Source organism: Polypterus senegalus, chromosome 2, assembly GCF_016835505.1.
Source record: "Polypterus senegalus isolate Bchr_013 chromosome 2, ASM1683550v1, whole genome shotgun sequence".
NCBI classification, from domain to species: Eukaryota; Metazoa; Chordata; class Cladistia; order Polypteriformes; family Polypteridae; genus Polypterus; species Polypterus senegalus.
The window spans coordinates 106297791-106324915 of record NC_053155.1 but is presented as its reverse complement, the minus strand read 5'-3'; the positions used below and the strand labels follow the sequence as shown (position 1 = coordinate 106324915).

The following is a 27125-nucleotide window of genomic DNA, read 5'->3' as shown; positions in this document are numbered from 1 at the left end:
GCCTGCTCTCACGCTTGCTCACTCCTCCACCGGGTCTTCACTTCTCTAGCCTTCTCCCTTAACCTCTGTCCTTCGCTCCTTTCTTTTTATCTTCTCCCCTCCGCACTCATGCTCCTTCTCCTTAAAATGGGGATGTGGCACAGGTGTAGTGATTAGCATCGATTACGGACATGGGCGATCCCGCACCTGTGGACTTCAGTGCAGAAACTCCCTGCCTGTATAGCTCCCGGGAACCACTCTGGCAACAGTACCGATGTGCACCGATTATTTATTTAAAAACTGTCCCTTCATTTAGATACTCGGACCCACTATACCACAATGATCACAAATCCTATTGAGGATGACCTTAGCAAGCACCTTACTAGGCACTGAAAGCAGTGTTATCCTCCTGTAGTTGCCGTAATTCAGGCAATCACCATTCCCCTTCCAGACACGGATGATAAGTTCTGTTTTCCAGTCAGCTGGGATGATGCTTGTCTCCCAAATGGAGGCAATTATTTCTTGCAATACAAGGAGGACAGCCTTACCACCAGCCTGGAGAACTTCACCCCGTATACCACAGATCCCTGCAGCCTTCCCTACCCTCAGCTGGTTCACCACTGTGCAATCTCGGTGAGACTGGGTGGTTCACAGTGAATTGGAGGATCGGTTTCAAGACCTGTGGTCCCAGAGATGTCCAACGTCCTACCTGGAGGATCAGCTTTAAACAGCCAGCCCAGTGGGTCAAAACTACAGTCTCATCCGTAAGGACCTTTCCATCAGCCTCCCTGACTTCAGCTCTCCGAGGAACGGATTCAGATGTGCGTAATGCTTTGATTCCTCTGTAAGCAGGACATGGGTCACTAGACCATAGATAGTGTATCACTTCCTCATAGATTCCTCTAACAAACACCTCCTTATCTGCCTTCGCAGCAGTCCTTCTCAGTTCTTGGTACAGACCGGAGTTGCCATCAAGCAGTGCATTGCCTCTCCTCTCAATGATATCCAGGGTGCCTCGCAAAATGAAACACCTCCTCTGGAAACACTGGTAACACCAACACATCCCTCAGCAACCTTCAGGGTCTTGTCACGGAAGGTGTCCCACATCACATTAGGATCAGCAGTCGCATCCAAGTCCTTAAGTTCCTCACACAAGCCTCATGCAAATTTGTTAGAAACAGCCTGATCTTGGAGTGTGGCCAAGTCCATCCTCATTTTCCTAGTAGGTGGTAGCCTACTGGACCTAAGCTGGATGTTCAGAGTAGCAACAACTATTCTGTGGTCAGAATTCACAAACTGGGCACTTCTGTAGATCCTGCAGTTTTGTAAGAGCCTCCAGCATCTGCCCACGAGGATGTGATCGATCTCCTTCACCACTCCACCAGTACTGGAGTACCAAGTCCAATGATGCAGCTCAGAAGGCTAGAACAAGGATCCAGTGATCCACAGGCCCTGACCTTTTGCAAAGTCAAGGAACATAGAGCCACTTTCACCACGGTCACCAGACCCATGCAGACTGACACAAACCTCATAGCCAGCCCTGTCAGTGCCAGTGGTCGTATTGAGGTCATCCATGACCAGAGGAATGTCACCTCGCGGGCATTCATCAACTACCAAGTGAAGTTGCAAATAAAATGTCTCCCTCACCGAGACGTCACTTGTCATGGTCAGAGTATACACTGAGACAACAGACAACCAGAGAGTGTCTTAATCTGAGTCTCATATTACGCTTTTTGAAAGGAGTGACATCTTACACCATCGGAAGTAGCCAATGCTCCACAGCAATAGCTACTCCCTGAGTATGATAGCCAACAGTGAGACCAGACCAATAAAAGGTGTACCCACCTACAGAGATCTGGCCAGTCCCAGGTCTGCACACCTCAGAGAGTGCCGCCACTGAAATGGTGAGTTTATAAAGCTCCTCCAAGGGCTTTCCCTCATCCCCTTCATAATGCGAGCAGCCTTCCTATGGGTGGCTGCAGCAAAGCAGCTCCTACAGAGAGCAGACCGGAGTCATAAACAAGTAGTTTTACATGAATATGAAAGTTACACTTCAATCTTTTTTATGGTTAAAGCTCTATTTATTATCCAGTAGAAACAAAATCTCTCCTCTTAACCCAGAGTTAGCTGTGCAGTGGCCATTTTGGCAAAATGTGAACATAAACGTAAGCCATAGAAAAATGGAATATGGAATTTTAATCGGGAAAACGAGTACATCAAGTGTAATATTGTTACGTCAATTTTTTATGTATAGATTTTTTCTTATTTTATTACTCAATCATTGAACTTTCTTTAGATTACTTGATTACCAACAGAGTCAATAGTGACAGCATTAATATATGTATATCTATTCCTTTATGCGACAGTTTTACTGTGTCAGTAATTATGCAAGTCTGGCACCTCCATATCACTCAGATACAGCATATGTTGAAACTGTCCCCTCGTGAAATTTCTGCTCGGGTGATGCAGGATAATGACCTTGTGTCTTGTTGCTATGAAGAAATAAAGGTTAAAATGATACATCTGCCACACCCTCACTTTTTAGTCGACGTGTTCTCGCCCAGTTTGATTCTTTCTACGTATACCCATTTTTGTTTCAGTTAAATGGTTTGGTTCAGTCAAACCATTATATCATTAGCATATAGTTCTTTTTTAATGAAATGCAAACATCTCTCTGTAATACTGTATTTACATTTTTAGAAAAAGAATGTTTGGATATCTGAATTGTATTCTTTTCTAATGACACGATATAGAAAACAAAAAAAATAAACATCTATGACAAAATATGTTCAAAACAATTGGAGTGCTCAAGACATCTGCATAGTACTGTATGTGTATATATCTTTTTATGGAGTGCTTCTCCATTTTATCTTTAGTTTTTCCTGCTGATATTGTAGTTTCCATTTTTTGTACAGTTTCAGCTCCTGGTTTGCACTTTGAGGTGTTAACTTGAGCCTTTTGAAGTTTGACTTGCTTGACTGCGCCTGTCCTGCTTTGCACCTACAGTATATAATCCCATTTTAAATAGTAGTTTAAAATACAATACATGATAAAGATATATTATTATAATGGATAATGAAATGTTAAATGCTTACAAATGTAGGCATAAAATAAATGTAAATACTGTTTGTATATTGTTTGTACATAGCTTATGTATTTTATGTAATTGCCACTAGAAGAAGGTAATGGGGCTAGAAGTATATAAGTAGCCATATTACTTTAGGAGGAGTGGGTGGGCCACCATGCTCAGCAGGTACAAATAAGTGCATTCTGAAAGTATTCAAACCCCTTTGCTGTTTTCACGTTTTGTTATGTTGCAGGCTTATACTAAAACCAGTAACGGCACACCACTTGACTTGAGCATCCATAGTTTTCATCCTCTTTCTCTGTACATTTAGCATTCGTTTCCTCAGAGGTTGATGTGCTTCCTGCTTCCTGAGCAGCTCTTCTTTTCTGCACCCTAGCGACCCGCTTCTTCTCTTCTGCCATCGGCATCTTTTCGCATTAAAACTGATTAAGTCAGTGTTTGTGTTGCAATTACTTAGTACATTTTCTTTAATTTTTCACGTAAGCTCTTTAATAAGCCCCAAGAATGATTTAAGATATGAAGAGGCAGGGGAAGTGACGGTGAAGGTGGTAGGGATGAGAATGGTGCCCGTATGCATGTGCCACATGGCCGCCCTGCTAGCCGCTGCCGAGAGCTGATTCTACAATAAAATAAAATAAAAATAAAAAGGGGAATAACCTTAGAGGTCAATTATCACCATGATAGAGGACAGTAGACTTCATGTAGTGTATGTGTACCAAATTTCAGGTCAATAGGTCAAACGGTTTGAGAGCTACAGGCAATTTAAAATCCTGGACAGACAAACGGACAGCCACGGTCAGTGCAGCTCAAGGACAGCCACAGAGTTGTCCCAAAGCCATTCCTGTATTGTCTTTGCATTGTGCTTAGGGTCATTCTACTGTTGGAAGGTGAACCTTCAGCCCATTCTGAGGTCCAGAGCACTGTGGAGCAAGTTTTCATTTAGGACATCGCTGTACTCTGTTCTGTTCAACTTTCCCTCAAGCCTGACTAGTCTCCCAGTCCCTTCCATTACCACCGCCGTGCTTCGCTGTTGGAATGGTACTCTGCAAAGGATGAGTAATGCTTGTTTTCCTCCAGATATGACACTTAGACTTGAGGCCACACAGTTCAATCTTGGTTTCATGAGACCAGAGAATCTTGTTTCACACCGTCCGAGGGTCTTTTAGGTGCCTTTTGTACTGTAAACCTTCAATGCTGCAGAACTTTTTTGCAACCTTTCCCCAATCAGTATCTCCACACAGTCCTGTTTCAAAGCTCAGCAGGCAATTCCTTCAACTTCATGGCTTGGGTTTCATTCTGATACACGTCGATAGCTGTAGGACCTTCTATAGTCAGGTGTGTGCCTTTCCTAACCATGACCATTCAGTTGAACTGACCCCAGGTGGGCTCCAAACAAGGCATAGAAACATCTGAACTGTGATCAATACGTAGAGTGGAATACACCCGAGTGTCACAGCAAAAAGTCTGAATATTTGTGTCAATGCTCTGTTTCAGTTTTTGTTTTTTTTTTAATAAAAAGTCTTGTTTTCACTTTGTCATTCTGGGATATTGAGCATTATTTGAGGATGGAAAAAAGAATTTAAATGACTTTAGCATAAGGGTGCTTGCAACGTAGCAGAATGTGAAGAAAGTTTCTGAACTTTCTGAATCCACTATTTAACTAGAAATAGCATGTTTAAATACATTAGTTAGAAACTGGTGCAGTAACCTTTACTTTTAGTCTCTTTTCCAGTTTTGTTTTGTTGCGATTTCTGCGGCCACAGCAAAGGTGCTCCGTTGGTTGACTTGATATTTTGCTCTTTTTTGACTTTCAGGAGAATTACTGTTGATAAGCTTAATTTGATTGGTGTGCTATTGAGTCTGTTTTTCTCCTGTTTTTTATGTTTACGTATAATACTGTACATTTACACAGTGTATTATATTATATTCTGGGCAGCACATTGGCAGAGTGGGTAGCACTGCTGCCACGCAGTTAGGAGACCCGGGTTTGCTTCCCAGGTCCTCCCTGCGTGGAGTTTGCATGTTCTCCCCGTGTCTATGTGGGTTTCCTCCCACAGTCCACAGACATTAGGCAATTCTAAAATTGTCCCTTGTGTGTGCTTGGTGTGTGTGTATGTGTGTGTGCACTCCCTGCGGTGGGCTGGCACCCTGCCCGAGGTTTGTTTCCTGCCTTGTGCCCTATGCTGGCTGGTATAGGCTCCAGCACCTCCCGTGACCCAGTTCAGGACTAAGAGGGTTAGGATAATGATGGAGTGATAATCTACCACACTGGGTAAGAAGCAGTATCCAATACTGGGAAAATAAAGATTTTTAAAGAATATGTCTGGACACCTAATTAGGATCTGATATATGGTAAATAATGTCAGGTACAATACTTAAAGCGTCACCTTGAGTATGAGTTAATGTATGCATAACTTTATTCCATGATGGATAAGCATGTCCTTCTGTGGATTTGTGCACAATTCATATTTTTTTTCCTGTCCTAGTGTTGCCAGTCTTGATAAGATACAAAGAATTTCTAGGCAGAAAAGGGCAGCATTGACCAATGTTTATCAGAACCATAACAGATTAAACAAAACACACTGACGGGGTAGGACTATTTTGTCATACTGAAGAAAAGCGACTACAAGAAGTTGGTAATCTCTGTGTATGCCAGAAGTCAAAATGCCTTCCACGATACAGTGGAGTGCATGATCCCAACTTGGAGAAGAAAACATGTTACCTTTAAAAATGAGGGGAGGCAGGTCATTACATCCTAGCCAATTAGGCAGCAACAAGAACACAGTGCCAGAATGAAAGAACGATATGACACTATTTTTACTTCAGGTAACACAAAAACTCCCAAGATGACCTGCCCTTGCAAGGGCCATGAAAAATTCCAGAGTGGACTCCTACATTGGGTCAGATATATTTTCCATGTTTGGTCTTATCTCTGATACAGCTACAACCAAATTATAGTCATTGATAGATGCAATATGCAGCTTCTAACAGCACTTAAAGAGAAGAAGGAAAGAAACACCCCTCACTCTATTCTCTAGGACAGGGGTCCTCAATCCCAGTCCTGGAGAGCCGCAGTGGCTGCAGGTTTTTGTTCTGACCTGGTTGCTTAATTAGAAAGCAATTCTTGTCAATAAAGCACTAACAAGCTATGAAATTAAATTAACTCTGCTATGTCAGGTCATTCTCATATCCTAGATTTTCTTTCCCTTTCTATCATGCAAATGATTTGAAGGCTAAAATGGACGAGTAATTCTCAGTCCTTCACTTTTTTCTCTTCATTTTTCTTCCAAGTATTTAATTAAACCCAATAGTGCAGATAAATACACACAGGTGTAAATGTAAATAAGCTAAATGGAGAAATGCTGCTCTCTCTTGTCATTTGCATGTTATTGATAATAAGCAGCAATTAAAATAGCTGTTTAAGACAAAATTAAGCAATAAGGGCTCAAAATCACTAAAGTGAAGCAGAAGTGTTACTTTAGCAATAAGTGCTTTTTATTAAGCAACTGGGTTGGAGCAAAAACCTGCAGCCACTGTGGCTCTCCAGGACCGTGATTGAGGACCCCTGACCTAGGAGGAAAGCCTATTGTACATTTGGCATAATTACAGAAACATTTTACGTGATGCCATGTAGGCAAAAGTAGCTACTGGGAAAAATAAATGATTTGATAATCTATTTTGGTTAAATTCTAAATTGTCCCTAGTGTGAATGTGTGTGTATGTGTGTGTGTGTGTGTGTGCCCTGTGTTGGTCTGGCGCCCTGCCTGGGGTTTGTTTCCTGCCTTGCGCCCTGTGTTGGCTCCGGCAAACCCCCCGTGACCCTGCAGTTAGGATATAGTGGGTTGGATAATGGATGGATTATATAATATAATATAATTTTAATATACCATCCAGGCTGTAACATAATAAAACCTCTAGTTGAGAAGGAGAATTGTTTCTGTGCTTTATTTTGTAGTTAACACAACTTAGCTTTTTCCCGCTGTTGTCTGTGCCTGTCTGGTTTAATTAATGTGGCCAACAGAATTTGTAAAACCTAAACATAATTTATTTTGTTATTTTTAAGCTTATAATATTTAGTAATAGGACATTAAATTTTAATAGGGCAAAAAAACTGCTGATCAATCAACAGGATTTAAAAAGAAAAAACTTGGTATTTTTCATATTAGCAATTGTTTTAAGCCACCCCAGAGTGAATTCTTTACATTAATTTCTTTGTTTTCTTTATGCAACTTTAGGATGCTAGACTGGCTGTCATGGCCTTTGGTAAAAAATATTGACAAGTGGATTATTTCATTAATGAAAGGTGTAGTGGCTGTGAAACGAGTCCACATTTTAATGAAGGTGACACTTAAAAAGACTGAACAGGTATGTGCAATATTTACTTCTGGCTATGCATGGTTAAGGCATAATTATAGTTAATCTTTGCCTAATACCAGTAAATTTGTCCTAAAATCATTATGGTGATTTGATATCTTGATGTGATGTTTGTTATCTTGTAAGATTTTTATTTTTTTTGGAAAAATGTTCAGTTTATTGCAGCTCCATACTTACAAGTTCTCATACCAAATAGCTAACTGGCATTGCTCCCTTCTATTCTTTAGCTAGTTGTAATAGTTATAATTTTATTATACTCATAACAGAATTGTTAGCGTTGGATTAATTTTATCATGTGAGTATCCATAAAAGTCAGATATTGCTTAGTCATAGTATTTGCTTATCACAGTGGGAGTGTTAAATATTTTTTCTCCATATATTAAAAAAGAAGAACTCAGTTGGGCCTCTTATGCAGATTTTCACTGTCTTCCTCATATAGGCTCAGTAAAAACCAGGCAAATCTGAATATATGGTAGCATGAAAAAGTATTTGCTCTTTCTTGATTTCATTTTTATTGTAAGTATTTGATACCAAATGTAGTAAGATCTCTACCCAAAATCTATTATTAGATAAAGGGCCAAAGGCAAACAATAAACACAGTTTTTTAGTAGTTATGCCAATTATCTCGATATCCAACACCAACAAAACATTGTGTGCAAAGTAAATGCTCCCTAGTTAAATCAACTCAATTAAAGTGATAATTAGATTTAGCTAATTACACAAGGCCAGGCTTGATGACAACCAGTCGTGCTCAATATAAATCTAACTTACTATTACAGTCAAGCACAGCACAAATTTGCGATGCTGTATATGTACAGGTGTATATCGAGTTGTGATGTACAGGAGTTTTAAAGCAGAGCAAAGCAGGCAGATGTAAGGCCAGTGATTTTGAATAGTACTTCTTTTGTTTTCTTCCCTGGTTGCAGAATGTAGCTTTTGAGTGCTCTTTACATTTGTCTGCATGAAGCTGACAAGATCTTCATCAGTCTGTTTCGGCTCAATTAAACACGTATCTGCTTCATTAAAAAAAAATCCTCTTCTTCCTTATGGCCAAATATTGTTGTGTATAGAACTGATCACTACATCTGCCATATTGGTGGTCTGTAATTACCTTCTGTGTAGGATTAGGCAGGTCACGGACTGCTATCAGTGCATCCTAACATTTCCATGGCTTCAGAATAGCTTAAACAAGACAATTATGGTTACATTAACTAAACTAACTGTGCTGGTTTTGCCATACACCACTTCTAACAGGTTTATGATGTTTCTGACAGACTTGGATTTTAATGTACTATAAGTAGACTTTGGCATTCTGTTTGCAAATTACCAAATGAGCTCATTGTTTTCTGTTTTAAAAGCATCTTTAATAGTCTACAAAACATTGAAAAGCAATTTAAATGGACTGAAAACCATGGTTTACTATCACTTATGGAATTCTTTAAGGGTAAGAAAACAACCTCTGAAATACTGAATTTTGATTGAACTGTTCCTTTAACGATTAAATTAGAGTGATATCTTCTGTAGATATTTCACTCCCACAAATTCTATTCATTGTGACTTGTTCCTTCAACTATTTATTGATAAACTATTTACTAATAAAATAAGTTTTAGATTCCTACTATTATAGCTTTTCATGTATCATATTCTTGAATTAAACTTGTGCATGCTTCATGAGTTATGGAGATGTTTCTTAATTCTGCAGTGCCACAGCTGTAGGGTTTGCTTCCTGAGAAGGTAAAAGTAAGCGATGGCTCACCCTGAATCTCTGATGGAGTTTTACTGAATTGGCTGGCCATTACTGTTTGTGTTATTCTGATTTCTTTGTTTTCATCCTTGGACAGGTTTTCTCCAATTTGTTCTACCCCATTGTAAGAGAAGGGGCCCTTTCTGTCCTCTCGTACATATTGCTTAGCTATGAGCAATCTCCAGAAGCATTTCACAAGGTAAGTACGATAAACATTTCAGAAACCGAAGAGTGTCATGCAGCAAAAACGGATAGTACTACAGTATCATGGATCCAAACAGTGCAGTAAAAACACAGCGAACAGAAAAAAAGAAACAAATGACATTTCCACTATGCTTCACCTGTAGACTAACAGACTTATTTTAAAACGACTATCTTACTAATTTTTGAAGTAGCTGGTCTGCCCTTGTTTGATTTTCAATGAAGTAGCCCATTGAAATTTGTGTTTTTTTGCATTTACTCCACGCTGCTGCCCCATGTCAAAGACATGCAGATTAACTAGATTGCCAAATATAATTTCGTCCTGTGAAATAAATGAACAATTTTTTTTTTTTACATTATTTTACTGCATAATATACATGACTTTATTTTTTTCTTGGGGTTGCGCAGAGGTAGCGCTGCTGCCTCGCAGTTAGGAGACCCGGGTTCACACTTAATTTTAAGTAAGAATCGGCACACACAGTATTAACTCTTTCCATAATTTTAAAAACTTCACGCTACCTCTTTACCTCCATTTGCTTAAACTGAAAAGGTTCAACTCCATCAGCTCATAATTCGTATCTGTCAGTCCCAAATTCAGCCTTGTTGCTTTCCTCCTGACTTTGTCAAATGTTGCTTGGGCTTTTTTGTAGCCTGAAGAACAAAAATGTCCACGGTACTCCAGAGGATGCCCCACTAATGCATTATATAGCTTAAGTATAATTTCCCTCGATTATGTTCTACACATTGCACTATGTTGTATAACATAACTTCCTGTTAGCTTTCTTAATGGTTTGCTGTCTGGATGTACTGCTGTTAGTAATGTTCACTACATCTGCTAGATCCTTCTCATTAGTTGTATAAGATTCAAACATCCCATCATTTATTTATAAGAATTTTTTTTACTACCTAAGTGTAATACCTTAGATTTACTTACATTAAATTTCATCTTTCACAAATATACCCGTACCTGTAATCTGTCTCGATTCCTTTGTAATGATTTGTCTGATTCTAGATTATTTGCAGTTTCAAATAGTTTGGTATCATCTGCCGATGTTACCACTTTGGTTTTCATATTCTTATACAGACTGTTTTTATGTACTCGACAGAGTACCGATCCCAGAGGGACACCACTTATAACATTCTGAAAAGGTTGCTCTCAACTTTAACTCTTTACCTCCTTCGTTGAAGATAATTGTATGGCCATCTAAACAGTGCATCTTGAATTCCCATTTTTTTGTTTATGACTAACGTCTCATATGGATGGATAGATAGATAGATAGATACAGTAGATAGATAGATAGATAGATAGATAGATAGATAGATAGATAGATAGATAGATAGATAGATAGATAGATAGATACTTTATTATCTCCAGCAGCAGCATACTGATAAAAAAACAATATTAAATTAAAGAGTGATAAAAATGCAGGTAAAACAGACAATAACTTTGTATAATGTTAACGTTTACCCCACCGAGTGGAATTGAAGAGTCGCATAGTGTGGAGGTGGAACGATCTCCTCAGTCTGTCAGTGGAGCAGGACAATGACAGCAGTCTGTGGCTGAAGCTGCACCTCTGTCTGGAGATGATACTGTTCAGTGGATGCAGTTGATTCTCCATGATTGACAGGAGCCTGCTCAGCGCCCATCGCTCCACCACGGACGTCAAACTGTCTAGCTCCGTGCCTACAATAGAGCCTGCCTTCCTCACCAGTTTGTCCAGGCACGAGGCGTCCTTCTTCTTTATGCTGCCCCCCCCCAGCACACCACCACGTAGGAGAAGGCGCTCACCACAACTGTCTGATAGAACATCTGCTGCATCTTACTGCAGATGTTGAAGGATGCCAGCATTCTAAGAAAGTATAGTCGGCTCTGTCCTTTCTTGCACAGAGCATCAGTATTGGCAGTCCAGTCCAATTTATCATCCAGCTGCACTCCCAGGTATTTATAGGTCTGTACCATCTGAGCTGGACAGTTTGACATCCGTGGCAGAGTGACGGGCACTGAGCAGGCTCCTGTCAGTTATGGAGAATCCACTGCATCCACTGAACAGGATCATCTCCAGACAGAGGAGCAGATTCAGCGACAGACTGCTGTCACTGTCCTCCTCCACTGACAGACTGAGAAGATCGTTCCTCCCTCACACTATGCGACTCTTCAATTCCACCCAAGGGGGGTAAACGTTAACTTTATATAAAATTATTGTCTGTTATACCTTCATTGTTATCACTCTTTAATTTAATATTGTTTTTTATCAGTATGCTGCTGCTGGAGTATGTGAATTTCCCCTTGGGGATTAATAAAGTATCTATCTATCTATCTATCATTTAACAAAGTCCTTGATTAGGTTCCTATACTCCGCCTCCTGCCCACTCTTGATGTAGCCCACGATAGCAGTGTCATCAGCGAACTTATGGTACCTTAAGAAAAGCTTTCTGAAATTCCAAATAAATATATGCATTTCTCTGGTGAGGTGAAATGCTTTTGTTGTTTTCTCACATATTAGTTCCGGCATATTAGTGAAACACAATCTCCCTAAGTGAACTTATGCTTACTTTTCATAATACGCTGAGATGTGATGCATGATATTTCCCTTATTAACTGCTTTCACCAAATTACCCATAATGCTACTTAAGCTTACTGGCATATAGGTACTTGAATCAGCCCGATTTTCATTATATAATGAGATAGCATTTGCTAGTTTCAGGTCCTTAGGAATTTCCCTCAAGTCCAGTGATTTTCAAAAAATAAGGATCAATGGTTTATATAAGCACTTACTAATCTCTTAAAGCATTTCTCAACTTATAATAGTTTTTGGTAAACTCTATTCAATTACAAGATGATATTTTCACAAAGGCCTTATAAATTAAGTGGCATATGGATTTCAATCTTTAAAATATTTTGACAGTATATTTCTGCAGCAGTCCGCAGAAAGGATTGTAGATTTCCAAATGTCTGTCTGTCTGTTCTAAATTTGACAAGAAAGACCTCCCTGGTGACTCATTATTCGCTGTTTTACCACTCATTGTAAAAGCCAATATTCCTTTTAGCATAAAATATAGCAAGCTCTATTAAGGGTCAGGCTTTTCAGGCACAGAAAGAGCAGGGGCTAATTGCAGACATATAAATCCTCATGGGCTGTGGTCCCAATTAGATGGGCTATTATGAGCGGAAATTGGCTGTTTAATATTCTGCCAAGGAGGCATCTAGGTCAAAGGTAAAACACATGGGACTGTGACAAACTGCTCAGTGTAACACCGAGCCTGTTGCTGAAAATTGTGAGTCAAAAAATTATACCGGAGTCTTTGTCTGATGAGACTGATGATGTGTTTGCGGAAGTTTATTTGATCACAGAATTACAGTTTTGTTACCTATATTTAGTAACTCGTATATTTATGTTATAAACAACTTATAATAAACTATAATCTCCACGTTTATCCTACTATATAGTTTTTGTTAAAAAATACATATGTAATAAACATTTTGAGCAATATAAGCATGGGCATTGAAAGTGGAAATGTCTTCATGTAAATAAATTGCAAATATTTCATCGAAATGTGTTTAGCTGAACACATGCAAATCTTATGAGATCTGCATGATCGATGAGGCCCTTGTGTTATTGTACTCTATCACAGTGCAAGGTTTTGTGACTTCCACATTTCCCCCAAAAAGTAAATTGACAGTTGCTGCATTTTAAACAATGACTAGGAGGCCGACATCTCTGTTGTCATTCCACTTGATCACAATCATTTTGTGTTTTTGCCTCACACATCTATTGCATCACACTGCAGTGTCGCATGACTGAATTCACCAGGCATATCATGACATTTCAGCTGTAGAGTACCGTTTGCATCCATGTCAACGCCTCATGATCAGTTCACATTCTCGTTACTATCACTTGGTTCAACTAACGGTTCAGTTTCAGATTGTTCTAAAGTTGGCTTTACAGCTTCTCTACTGTGTTTTAGTTAGAGGCTCCGGCCCATTCATAAATATTGATAAGTTATCTTATAGTGGCAAAATACAGAAATTTTCCTGATTTCTTTGCAGCATGATGTTATTTTATCAACTAGATGGCAGCAGAATACTGTCCTGTTATTTGGGATTAACGCTGCGAAAGCAAATGGTTACCATCACCCTGACTGTGATTCGGGAATAATCATAATTGTATAGAATTCCAAGACCAAGTAAGGCTTGGGGTTTAAGAGAGGAGCCAATCATAGAATTAAAAAGGTATTTTGAATTGTAGTGTTTTGCCTAAAGTCGCTGTCACGTTATGCGACTCCATTTGTCATGGAGTATGTCAGATTTGCCAGTTGCAGTCGCTGATCTCGTCACTGCACCATGTCAAATTACACCACTAAAAATCACAGCCCAAGTCACATTTACTGACCGAGCACCGATCTTCCAGCATAGTTGTGTTCGCCCCTTTTTGTGACAGCCAATAGTGTGCTGCCAGACAGAGTACTATAAGAAGGGTTAACAGCTGCAGCAAGTTCAGTAGCTATATTAGGCCTTTAATTTTATTTTTCCATTGCTATTTTATGTAAAATACAAAACATCAGTCAGACAAGCTTCTCATCTGTTTGTGAGGTGCACAACGGTGCTGACAGACATAGCCAGCGCTGTACAAGTGTTGTAGTGCAAAGGGTTACTAACTGTGCTACGCTGAGCTGCAGTCTCTGTCCCTTTTTCTCTTTTCTATTCTCTCTGGTCCATAAAACATGAGACATCAGACAGATGAGCTTCTCTTCTACTTGCGAAGTTCAAAACTCGTGTGCTCCTTACCTTGATACTACATTCTATGCATTGTACTTCCAGATGAACATTCATTGGTTCATGTGATTGTCAGCTTTCCTGCATACACAGCTGCACCTCTAGCTAACAAGAAAGTCAAACCTGTTTGATTTTATCCTTGCCAGTCTCAGACTCCACTTGGCCATAACCAGAAATAAAAATAGCAAGAAGAAAAAAAAAATTCTGCATATCCCTGACATTTGTCACTGCGTGGGTTTCCTCGTGGTGCTCCGGTTTCCTCCCACTGTCTAAAGACATGCAGATTAGGTGAATTGGTGATCCTAGTGTGTGCTTGGTGTGTGTGTTTGTGCCCTGCGGTGGGCTGGCGCCCTGCCTGGGGTTTGTTTCCTGCCTTGTGCCCTGTGTTGGCTGGGACTGGCTCCAGCAGACCCCCGTGACCCTGTAGTTAGGATATATTAGGTTGGATAATGGATGGATGGATATCCACAGCATTCACAACATGATGTATATGTGTTGTAAAAATCATCATCCATAATGTAAAATCAGGACCAACACTTGCACTCTTTGTGTTACTTCCCTCCTATACATGACTATATAGTTTTAATGCATTTCAGCTCATGGAGCCTTAAGATATTTACTTCATAGCCACACTCAGAAGATAAGCAAAGTAGTGTGCAACTATCACAGTATCTGTGGTAGATCTCCAGGTTAATGTACAAAGTAAAACCGATAATACAGGTACATCTTTCTTCTAATTGTTTTCTGAACCCTCATTTTAAATACATGGACCTGAAGTCTGGCCTGTCAAAACTGGATGCACAGACAGAATCTTGCCCCATTGGACACAGACGCACACCCACACACACACTTTTTGTTTCTGTTGAGAGATTCTCATTTGCCTAAAGAAACATGTTGGGGACCCAGAAAAAAATAAAGAACAGACAACAGACGAGGAAATGTGCTAACTTGGTTTGAAATCCAGTTCACTTCCTAGTAGCTGTGACACTGTATTTCTAATCACTGCCAAAACATACAGATAAATATACATTTTAAATCATTAAAAATATCTTCAAATGTAATTGTATATTATAATCAATCACAGTTATATTATAATAATACAGTTGAGCATATTGGCAATATTTAATCTACATCATTTTCAGTTATGTATTATAGATGGATGGCACCATCTTCACTTATAGTACCTTATGCTTTGGGACACCAAGTCAATACAATAACACAGAGAAAGCAAAAGGTATATGAACATGTAGAGATGACATTGCATTTCTTGCAAGAAGTAGAGATTAGGGAGGGGTTGATGAGTACAAAAAAATAATAACAAATCATGTCATTAAAATCTGCCTAATTTGCAGGCCTGCTACATATATTAGACTTAATCATATAATGGACAGTTTGCAAATTTTTAGCACATATACAGTAATATTACTATGTGGACTAGACCAAGGCCAGCAAAGGCAACTGAGAGCTTAGAAATTGTATACTAAAGGTAACAATTTAGATATATACAAAATTAATACTCTTTGTAGAAGAAAATACATCTAAATGAAACAAAAATCTCTGAAACCTTATTTACGCATCAGATGGGCAATTTAACCCAGCGGCTCTCAAACTGTGGGGTGCGCCCCCAAAGGGAGTGTCGAATAAATGAACAAGACATCAAAATTTATTTTTTACATTTTTATTTCAAATTTAAATTTGCAAGCATACAATCACAACGAATGCATTATAACTAAAATTAAAATAAAACATTTCTAAGGCATAGATCTAATAACTAATATATGTGCCTGCTTTAAAGTACACAGCCTGTCCAGGTTTGGTTTGATATTCGAGAGACACTCTGAGCTCCTTTTCTATTTGAAGTTTGTTTCTATGATGAGCGGCACTGCTGCTGCTTTTATAGTCGCGTATTTTCAATCCAGAAAGTTCGAGACGTATCGGTATCTGTCGTGAACATTCGGGTAACAGTAGATCAGGGGCCTCATGTATAACGCCGTGCGTAGAACTCGCACTATAACATGGCGTAAGCACAAAAGCGAAATGTGCTTACGCACAGAAAAATCCAGATGCAGGAATCTGTGCGTACTCCAACTTCCACGTTCTTCCGCTACATAAATCCCGATCAGCGTGAAAACTAACGCTCGTGCACGCGCATTATGTAACGCACCAACTCCTCCCAGAATTACGCCTCTTTGAATATGCAAAATAATATTAATCGCCGTTAAGCGCAGCCTTCTGTGAAAAGACAATGGGAAAAGCACGGGGGAAAATATAAGAATTTCAGTGAATACCAAGTGGAGGCAAAGGAAAAACATACTATTTGTTCAAATAAACCGTGGTATAATCAACAAAAGGAAGTTGATCGAGTGACATAGCGTGTTGGAGAAACTTGAAAGCTCACATCCACAAAATCGCACAGTGCCGGAAATAAAAAAGAAGTCACATATCAAAGTCGCCATGAAAAGCCGAGTTGTAAGCCCACTGTCTGAGTGTCATATGAAAGTTTATTAGGGTACAGAGAAAAAAGGCACACGGTGGGGAAAAAGCACGAAATGTCAACTTCAATCTCGACATTTCCACTTTAATCACGTAGTTTATTTTGTCATTTAGTAGAACATCATAAACTTCATCTTAAAATCGTTTAATTAACCAGTTTCTCAAATCACATCGTAATTAAAGTAGCACGTTAAATGCTTTGTTTTGTATTTGATTTTCTATGTGCTCTATGTGTGTGAATCACTACTTGCTTCTTAAACCGGCTCTCTTCCTCCAACTGGACACAGAGTCCATTACATTCGTGATATTACAGCTCTCTGAATAACTAAAATACTGAGATGTATACGTGATATCATTTTCATGATGATAGGAGTTAAAGCACGTTATTAAACATGGTTTCACTTCGATGAAATAATTTATTGCAGCAGTACTCAGGGGCGGCTCTAGGCTTGTGGTGGCACTGGGCAGAGGAAGAATCGGTGGCTCCTTTGCCTGCCAATGTCAGTAAGGTAGCTTATGCACGGTGGATGGCCACGTTCGCTGCAGACACTAGCCGCCTCGTGCTCATGACACAAGCATTTCACTTTTGCCGAAATTTGTTGCTGTGTTTTTTCTGTGTTGTTATTTTCTCTTTCTGTTTTATATTCAATATATATTGGCGTAGCCGTCACTGCAGTCAGTGCTTTTCACACAATCAGCTCTGTAATAGACGTTAAGCCATCTGTAAGCTTAGCGCCGATTCTTCAAAACGTTAAAGAACATTGAAATATCTTCGTAGTACATGTTTAATTATTCTATCCTTAACGAAACTCCCAGTGAAGAATATAGATTATTTAAATGAAGTTAAAGTTTTATCTGTATAATTTAATAAACATATTTTGCTGCATTTCACCTTAAAAATGATATCGTCATCATATGTAAATACGCGCTTTATAAAGTGGCTCAGGTTGTGCGATATTATAACTGTAGTGCAAGTTTACAGTGGGGTGATTGTACTTATAAGTACAAACAGTTCTATAAGGTGCAATTGATTGACTGAATTTATAGTTCTTGGGATTAAACTGTTTCTGAACCGCGAGGTCCGTACAGGAAAGGCTTTAAAATGTTTTGCCGTGGCTGAGACAGCGTGTCCTTGAAGCTGTATACTGATAATTCTCTTTCCGATCAGCTGCTGCTGTGATTCACACTCAGATACAGTGATATAAATACTCTGAGTGGTGCAGTGAGAGTAATATGGAAAAGATGATCCGCTGTGGCAACTCCTAACAGGAGGAGCTGAAAGAAGAAGAAGAAGAAGAAGGTGCAGTGAGAGTAACAACGCTAAAGCAATTATATTATTTGGAATACTATGGCTGTTCCCTGGACCATTATATTGTTACAAGTTAATTACAATCAGATGCATTACACTAATAAACAATATGCAGTTAGTTTCGGTGTATTTATAAAGCCGCGTCATGAAAATAAGGAGTAATCACACAGGAACAGTAGCACTGCTTTGACGCTGGGTGCCGCCAGTCTGCAAAACCGAGTGGAGAACTTGCGAATGACAAGGCATGAGATACCGTGGAAAAGTGCATGGCTTTATGCCAAGTGTAGGTTTTATACATCGCGATTTGAATGTGGAAAAGTTCTTACGCAACATTTCTGTGCGTACGCACCATTTATACATGAGTCCCCAGGTGATAATGTGGCACGACTGCACCACATTGGCAGCGTAGCCAATATTGTCAAATTGAGTTAAATAATCTACTGCGTATTGGGTTATTTTCATGATACAACTAACAGCGGTATAATATTTATTGGACAAAAATACATTCGTCTCGCGCAGATTGACTTCATCGGTGTCCTAATTTACGAGATTTTTTAAAATTAAAACATATTTAATCGTTTCTTTACATACAAAAATAATTAAATAAGGATAAATAATTTATTATTTGTTTTTGGGATTAGAATTACTACTAAAAACCACACAAGGCATTTTAACAGTTATTAAAGCACTTTTAAAAAAAAAAAATTGCAAATATTTCATCGAAATGTGTTCAGCTGAACACATGCAAATCTTATGAAAGTAAAAATGATAGGATACCGCGACACCACACAAGTATCATACCTTTGTTAGTTGTATCATGGGTTATTCTCATCTATCTTATATTATGCAGGGGGCGCAGAATTATTCCAGGTAGAAAAGGGGGCACGAAATACGAATGTTTGAGAACCACTGATTTAACCAATGCATCAAAAAGGTGATAACCACAGTATAAGGTAAACTTTGATTTCGTAACCACTTTGAATTACAAATGTCCAGTGACAATTTTCTGAAGTGTTCTGTGTTAGATGAACATTAATCACTAATAACATTAATAGTATACCATCTACAGTTAGTGTCAGATACTGAAGCAAATGCTTTCCCTTTGGTTGCCATGTTGTTTTCTCTGTAAAGTACTCTGTGATGGCACTTACTATGAAAGGCATGTCACATGATTTGTAAAAGTAGCAGTATCTTGGAATGTTGAGTATTATAATAGGATATTATTCCATTCCTGCTGAAGTGCATAAGGAATTTCCTGGCCATTGTCATGGCTCTAGATGTGTAATCCAGGGCACCCCAAAGTTCTCTCTGGGGTTAATGTCATGAGATAAGACGGGTCAAGGCAGCATGCACACACCAGCATTCCTTGGGACATCTGAGACCACAGTAGCTGTGCGTGGCCTGACATAATCACACCCTAAGTTCTGATGTCTAGGAGGTGTGAGCAGAGGGCCACTGACAGGTTGCCTTACGCTAAGGCCAGCTGCATGGAGCCTGCCCTCATTCTCATGTCACTGATGCAGGCAGTTTCAGCAAGTGAAATGAACTTTTAGCTGGAGCATTTGGACATGTCAGTCCTGCTTTGGAGCTGTCATTCTGGGATAATGTCTTGGACGGTCATTTGTCCTGCAAGTCTGCTGAAACTTTTTATATAGTTGGGACGAAGTGGAGTGGCTTAGTCCATAGTGTCTGGGAGTTGTGCCACATGACTTGCATACTTACAGCATGTCAGTGGCCATCAATTGGGATTTTAATGATATTAATGGCATTACCGAATGTGTGGAAAACTGACCAAGTATGATCTTTGTTTTGCTATGATCTAAGGTTTGACTTGCGTTCTTCTTGAAGGTAACCTGTCAAGTAATGTTCCACCCAGACCTTGTGAGGTTAACTTACACCTAACACGATTGTGTGTTTGGCAAATTACAATACTTCACTGCAAAAGCTGTACTGATGGTTAGAGGGCTAAAACAAATGGAGAACTTTTGTACACAAACTATTACTCAAGTTTTCACATTTCAGAAAATGTTGAGAGTTCCAAAGCAGAGTCCGTGGGGAAAGGTCTGTAAGGTTAGTGTAATTTTTTTTCTTGAGCCTCTGTTACAGTCTTCATCAATTTTGTGATGGCAGACTTGAAAGAATAACGTGTTTGCATCACATTCTGTTTCCTTTTGGTGAAATCAGCAGCAGAGGCTGTCACAATGCTTCGAGAGGCTTTCAAAGAAGAAGCTTTGAGCCAGGCAAGGGTTTTTACCTTAAAGTGCTCAAGCGATTCTGTGATGCATCGCGGAGAAAATGACCTGAATTGTGGCGATCAGGCGAGTGGCTTCTGCAACATGACAACACTGCCGCCCACACAGCACTGAGTGTGTGGCAGTTTCTCACAAAAAACGGAATGACAATGGTCCATCCAACGAACCTTGCACCCTGCCATTTCTTCTAATTTTTAAGAATGAAGAGGGACCTTAAAGGAAAGCATTTTCAGGATGTAGAGATCAGAGGCACTGAAGGCTAACACTTTTGAACAATGGTATTGTGTCTCAGGGACAATATTTTGAGGGTGATTAAGTTTTGTAAATATTCAGAGAAATATACAATTAAAAAAAAAAATTCTCGTTATTTTTGGGTCCCCCCTCGTATGTGAGTGTGTGTGTGTGTGTGTATTGTAGGTGCCAGAAAGGAAGGACAGACATCCTGGCTGGAGTAAAGGAATGATACATACCTGGCCACAGGCTATAGAGGAAGGACCGGGTGAACAGGCATGCCAGGAACAGTTCATTCCTCCAAATGATAGGTTGTAGTGGCTAAACCCAATCTGGACACTCACTGGGTGGCATGAGAATTGAACTAGAAACGCAGTCCTGTCGGGGTCTACGGGGACTGCCAGAGGGAGGACTGCCCTGCAAAAAGACCTGCAAGTGCTCCAGACAACTTGAGCCTGATACTAGAAGCAGTTCCCAGGTCTAGTTTAAAAGAGATCCCGCTTCCTCACTTAAAGGCTGTGGGCAATGTCCTCTTGGAGGAGGAAGGAGGATTGTGAATGGTGTATTTTTGCTGGTGTTCTTGTAGAGAAGGTGATTTGACCCTAGAACTAAGTTGGGTATTGCTGTGTCTGTGGTTTGGGGCTCAGTTGCTCCCCTTGTGGTTGCAGTATATATACTCTGTATAGATGCAGTGCCTTGAAAAGGTTTTCAGCCTGCAAACTTATATCGTTTCAGTGTCTAAGCCTACAGTCTTTTAAAGTAGGAATTTACAAAACAGCGTACATCATGCCAAATCAAAAGGAACAAATTAAAAACCTTACATTCTTTCCTGAACCCATGTACCCTAGTGCAGCTAGGGGGTATTATGTCACCCAAGGCATTTCCTCCCCAACCTCAGTCTCCCTTTTGGGATGAGGGTTAGACATCCCTGGCAACTGTTGGGTCACCTGCAATCTCACAAGCTCAAGAACATAGCTTGCACCTCCCCTAGCCAACTTTTCTTTCCCAAATATGGCATATATGTGCACCTGCCTGTTGCCCTTCTGGGTATTTTGGCATACGAACAAGGGTTACTGCCTTTCCAGCGGCCCATTACATTTCTGATATATGAAGGACCTCTCCTATGGTGCCAGTGTGGTTTCTTTTCTGGAGGCTGTTAGTGTACCCGATCTTTGCCCTGTGTCAAGTATGCGCTGTCCTGGAACCCCTGGCACTATATACTGTATTTACACAGCAAATTTAAATTAACACCTATAGTTTTAAATAAACATTTTAAAGTGCATACACAGTTTGAAAACATTCTTTTTATTTATACACTTTCACGTGTTTATTTAATGGTGCCGATTTCGCTGTGTTACTTACACACATATAAAGTGGTAAAGTTAGCCATGTAAAACTACTAAACTTTGTACCATATCACATTCACGACACACATACTTGACTCTTGATGCTGCTTCATACTGTTTTTTTGTTTCCTCAAAGTTGCTCCATCAGATTCCTCAGCTGATATCTTCACTCAGTCAAGAAGACTCGGACTCAGGGAGGGCCTGCCTTGCAGAAATCAGTGAGCTGATACATTGCCTCATATTCAGGTTTTCAGGTTTTCCAGACCTGTATGAACCTGTGCTGGAAGCACTGAAGGTCAGTCACATTTCATTTATACTAACAGAGAAAAAACACAAAATAATATTGCACAATGTTTTGGGAACAAATAGCTATAGTTTAACAATGTAGGGACACCATTGAAATAAATCTTTGCTAACTGTATATGATTTTTGTTATGAATGGGTATTGGTGTGTGCCAGTTCGCTCCATTTCTAGGAATAATTTATATTTATCAGTGTTAAAACACTTCCATTGCTTCAGCTGGCTGACAGAATGCATTGAATGTCTTTCAGGATTTTCCATCTCCACATGAAAATCGAATTAAGCAACTTCTTAGTCAAAACACATGGACGTCTGTGCAGACAGAACTACCAGAGCCTGTGTGTTACACCCAGATTACCACCAGATCTGACACTGGCAAAACTGGCCTGGTCAACTTGGGCAACACCTGTTATATGAATAGCATTATTCAAGCTCTGTATATGGCTTCTGAGTAAGTAAAGAAAGCGATCTTTTCTCAGTGACAAAAGAGCCCGTATATGAGTGCCTATTTTTTAAAGTATGAAACAGCCGTTTGTTTGCATCTTCCAGTTAAGTTGGTGCATCCCTGAAGAACACTTTTGAATTGTTTTTGTTGGCGGCAAAAGGCGACTCTGCAGGCTCACTTTGACAGTACACACGAATATATTTATTAGGTATATGCAAAACGGGCAGAATTTAGAATCAACTCACACACTCAGCAGCTGAATTTTTCTAAATATTTTAAAGTTATAGATTTACTAGTGGAGCAAGCCACCCGGTGCCTTCGGTGCTCAACCCCTCCTGGCATCTTCGGCGTCCAACCTCCAGTTGCAGCCAGTCTGACGCTCACATTGTGAACAGGGGGGCTGAACGCACCCCAAGGAGACATGGTCGCTCCTCCGAAACCCCCTCTTAAACGGTGGTACGATGGGAAACAAATGCAGTTTTCTTTTACCTCCTCTTTGCTCGATCAACTGCTGGCTTGCTGCTGCCGTGCTGCTTGATGTACATCTTGCACAGCATTTCGAACATTTAAAAGCCTGTACAGCAGCTGTCCTACTCTTTGTCTTTCATTTCCGTCCCCGGGTGTGTTTAAATCTCTTGGCACTCTTCGTTAAGTCTCGTCTCACAGGACGTGAGTTCTTGATATTTTTTTAGTTTATAATTTAAAAACGGAAAAAGAATCTAAAAATCTAACAACATCAATTCTGAAAAGAATGATACCAAACATATACAGTATATGTAGGTTTTAAAATAAGCCAGATTTAAAGTGTGATAAAAAAGGTCACATAAAAATGTGACATAAAATCATTGCACTTTTAGGCTTAGGATTTTATATATATATATATATATATATATATACATATATACAGTAAAGGCCAAAAGTTTGGACACACCTCCTCATTCAATGTGTTTTCTTTATTTTCATGACCATTTACATTGGCAGATTCTCACTGAAGGCATCAAAACTATGAATGAACACATGTGGAGTTATGTACTTAACAAAAAAAGGTGAAAGAACTGAAAACGTTTTATATTCTAGTTTCTTCAAAATAGCCACCCTTTGCTCTGATTACTGCTTTGCACACTCTTGGCATTCTCTCGATGAGCTTCAACAGGTAGTCACCTGAAATGGTTTTCACTTCACAGGTGTGCCTTATCAGGGTTATTTAGTGGAATTTCTTGCTTTATCAATGGGGTTGGGACCAGCAGTTGTGTTGTGCAGAAGTCAGGTTAGTTGGACGATCATTTATTTTTCAACAGGACAATGACCCCAAACACACCTCCAGGCTGCGTAAGGGCTATTTGACCAAGAAGGAGAGTGATGGAGTGCTGTAAATGGTCATGAAAATAAAGAAAACACATTGAATGAGGAAATGTGTCCAAACTTTTGGCCTTTACTGTGTATATATATACAGTTGCCGGTCATAAAATTAGAATATCATGACAAAGTTGATTTATTTCAGTAATTCCATTCAAAAACTAAAACTTGTATATTAGATTCATTCATTACACACAGACTGATGTACTATATATATATATATATATATATATAGAGAGAGAGAGAGAGAGAGAGAGAGAGAGAGAGAGAGAGAGAGAACAGGTTACTTTTTTTAGAATATATACCTTAATCTAATCTTTTCTGGTGTTTTCATGAGCAAATAAACACTTGCATTTTAAATTGTATTAGTTATTTCATCAGAGAGCCAGCTATCACATTTTTGTTCCTAACAATTTTTATAACAATATATATTTAAAAATAATAGCAACAAGTGTTGGAGGACGACATTAAATACACACTTTTTAACAGTATTTTACAATTTCATGCAGTTAAAGAAGGTAACCTAAATAGGCTTGTGATGGCTCAATAGTTTTTATGGACAGCAGGATTCTATTCAAGTGGTATAAAAATGGTTTTGATTGCTGTGCTGTTAGCTGTTGATTATGGAAGGCCTATGACTAAGTAAAGTTCAAATTTATTAAACATATCATTTGTGGAAGAAGTACCAGACGGAGAGTTCAAATCTCTGGTGAGATCTCAAGGTAAAATGGTTGCCTGCTTCAGGACACGATGGACAGCAGGTTTGGAGCTTCGCCGAGACAAATACTGAATCTTTCTAAAGGGCAGATAATGCAGCTGAGATGTTGCAGCACGTATTTGTTTGCTGTATGTTTACAGAGCAACACTTACATAATTCCTTCCCTCTTAAATTCATTTCTGGATAAGTGACTTTTGATTTTTTCTTTTTTTTACATTTATGATAAACTTACCTCAGGCAGCTGCGAATGTGAACTTTTGTACAAGTGGCTTGTATGCGCATGCCTCTCCCAGTTCTCCCAGTGTCTGACAATCTTGTACTGGGAATCTGGTTTTCCCATCAGGAGTCGCAATCAGATGATTAAATAAGGAAAACGTGCAAAATGTACATGTTGAAGTGATGTCTTTTGTGGCAAATTTGAAACTGTACACTAATCTGTCATCATCAAAACAAAAATCAATGTGCTGTATTCTTAATAAGTAATAATCCTTCCCCTAAACTAACTAGGCAAGATTGTGTATTTTTGTATTACTAACCAAAGCTTGAAAGTTGAACCAGGCATGCCATCCTGTTTTTATTACTTTGATGCAGTGACATCGCATGTAGCAATGCTGACAGTGTCTGTGATTAGCAGCAGATATTGTTACTGTACACAACGGGCCGAGTCAATGAAAATCCAGTTCAAAATGGTGGCAGCCTTTGGAACACAACCAATAAAAGGCACCATAATGAGGACATAAAATAGTAAAAAGTTGTAAAAAATGAAAAACTCAGCTGGGAACAAATGCATTTGTGACACCTACACAGGACTTTTAATTTGTGAGTTACTTAGCAAACCGCTACACAAGCCAAAATGTTAAATGTCCTCTTTCCCTTTGGCATGTTTTAACAAATTCTGATTTTTGACTAAACTTTTACCAGTCAGATTGACATGAGTGGCGTGTTATAATTGCTTGTTAACGTTTGATCCATTGCACTGTAAAACACTTATTGTAGTTGTCATGCTAAGAAGTCAGATTGTGTGTGAATTCAGAGTCAGAAAGACAATCAAGTAACACTCTTTATAAAAAAACACATTTCAAAGACAAACTATTATCAGGTTTCAACCATGCAAATCCTGTTTTGTCATTAATCTCATTTATAAATCTGCCACAGCATTCATTGTAGTGTCATGAGGTGTTTACAGTGCTACTACCATAAACCGTTGACAGAGTTTAGTTACTTAGTAGGAAAGTAAAAATGATTGTTCCCTTACTGTCATTACTACATTTAAACAGTCACAATAAAATTACTTTTTGTGTGTTTTGTGTTAAACAGAAACGTCTACACAAAACAGGTCAAATTTTATTATAGTGATTTTAATTATATAAACATTTCCAACATTGATGAATAACTGCATCTCATCATTAAAGAATCAATAATACAGAACCTTTTGTTACCATCTGACAATTCAATATTATTGAATTATTTACAAGCCACACAAATATAGAATGCACTTTTCCGGAAAGCAACTGATGAATTTTGCTTTAGGCCATAATGTATTTGCAATTAATCAAGTCTTTTCTAAATTGTACAGTCCACCTATAGTAATGACTTTCAAATTGCAGAATAATGTGGTGAGGTCTGCATGGTTCGGGATGTGCGGATTCTTGCCCAGAAACTATAGCTTACCAAACCTTACAATCAACAGTGAACATATTGGTCTTTGAAGTGTCAGAACAAAGCTTGTTTCAAGGATAATGAATCTACTGTAATTGTGATTTAAAGGATTTGGATACTTCTCCATGAAAATACTTTTAAAGATCAGTATCAGCTTTGTTTTATATAGTTTTGCATGTCTGCCCATGTTACTATTGTCGTTGCAATATACAGCAAATTACTGACCCTCAAAACACTGTTAAAATTTATATCACATAGTATAATCCATCCATCTGTCCATTATCCAACCTGCTATACCCTAACTACAGGGTCACGGGGGTCTGCTGGAGCCAATCCCAGCCAACACAGGGTACAAGGCAGGAAACAAACCCGAGCAGGGCGCCAGCCCACCGCAGTCACATAGTATTACTGTTAGTAATTTGGCCATTGCTTTTTCTAGAGCAATTATTAAATCACAAGTACAAACAATACTTATATTACTCGGTGACTTCTTTTTACATGCATAGTGAGTGTTCACAGGGGCCTGATTTGGCAACCTAGTTGATTCAGTTTATTCTGCCATACTGTATATAGCATTTTTTTAAAAACTACATTCCACCCAAAAATATTTTATATGTTACTTACCCCAAGTAGTTTGTCATGATAGCCAAGAAAAATGTTAAATCTTGTGTTTTTTTACAGAACGGACATAACGTTTCTGATAGAATGAGAGCCAATGGTCATCAATGCTGGACAACAGCAAATAATATCAAAACAGCCGGGGAAAAAAACAAAAAACCTCACATTACTCGTGTTACGTAATCCAGATATCAAATCATCCAGTCATATGCTCATAATAAGCAAAATGCATGTATT

At 39.0% G+C, this 27125-nt stretch overlaps 1 protein-coding gene across 1 annotated transcript in view; it reads left to right on the top strand.

Annotated features, from left to right (window-relative positions):
* The window catches only part of LOC120523230 (ubiquitin carboxyl-terminal hydrolase 35-like), a 75931-nt gene that overhangs the window by 30340 nt on the left and 18466 nt on the right, over positions 1–27125 (top strand). Inside the window, exons 4-7 of the mRNA XM_039744323.1 lie at positions 7303–7432; positions 9283–9384; positions 21928–22086; positions 22344–22543. Coding sequence (XP_039600257.1) covers positions 7303–7432; positions 9283–9384; positions 21928–22086; positions 22344–22543 — 591 coding nt within the window. The remainder of the gene's footprint in view (positions 1–7302; positions 7433–9282; positions 9385–21927; positions 22087–22343; positions 22544–27125) is intronic.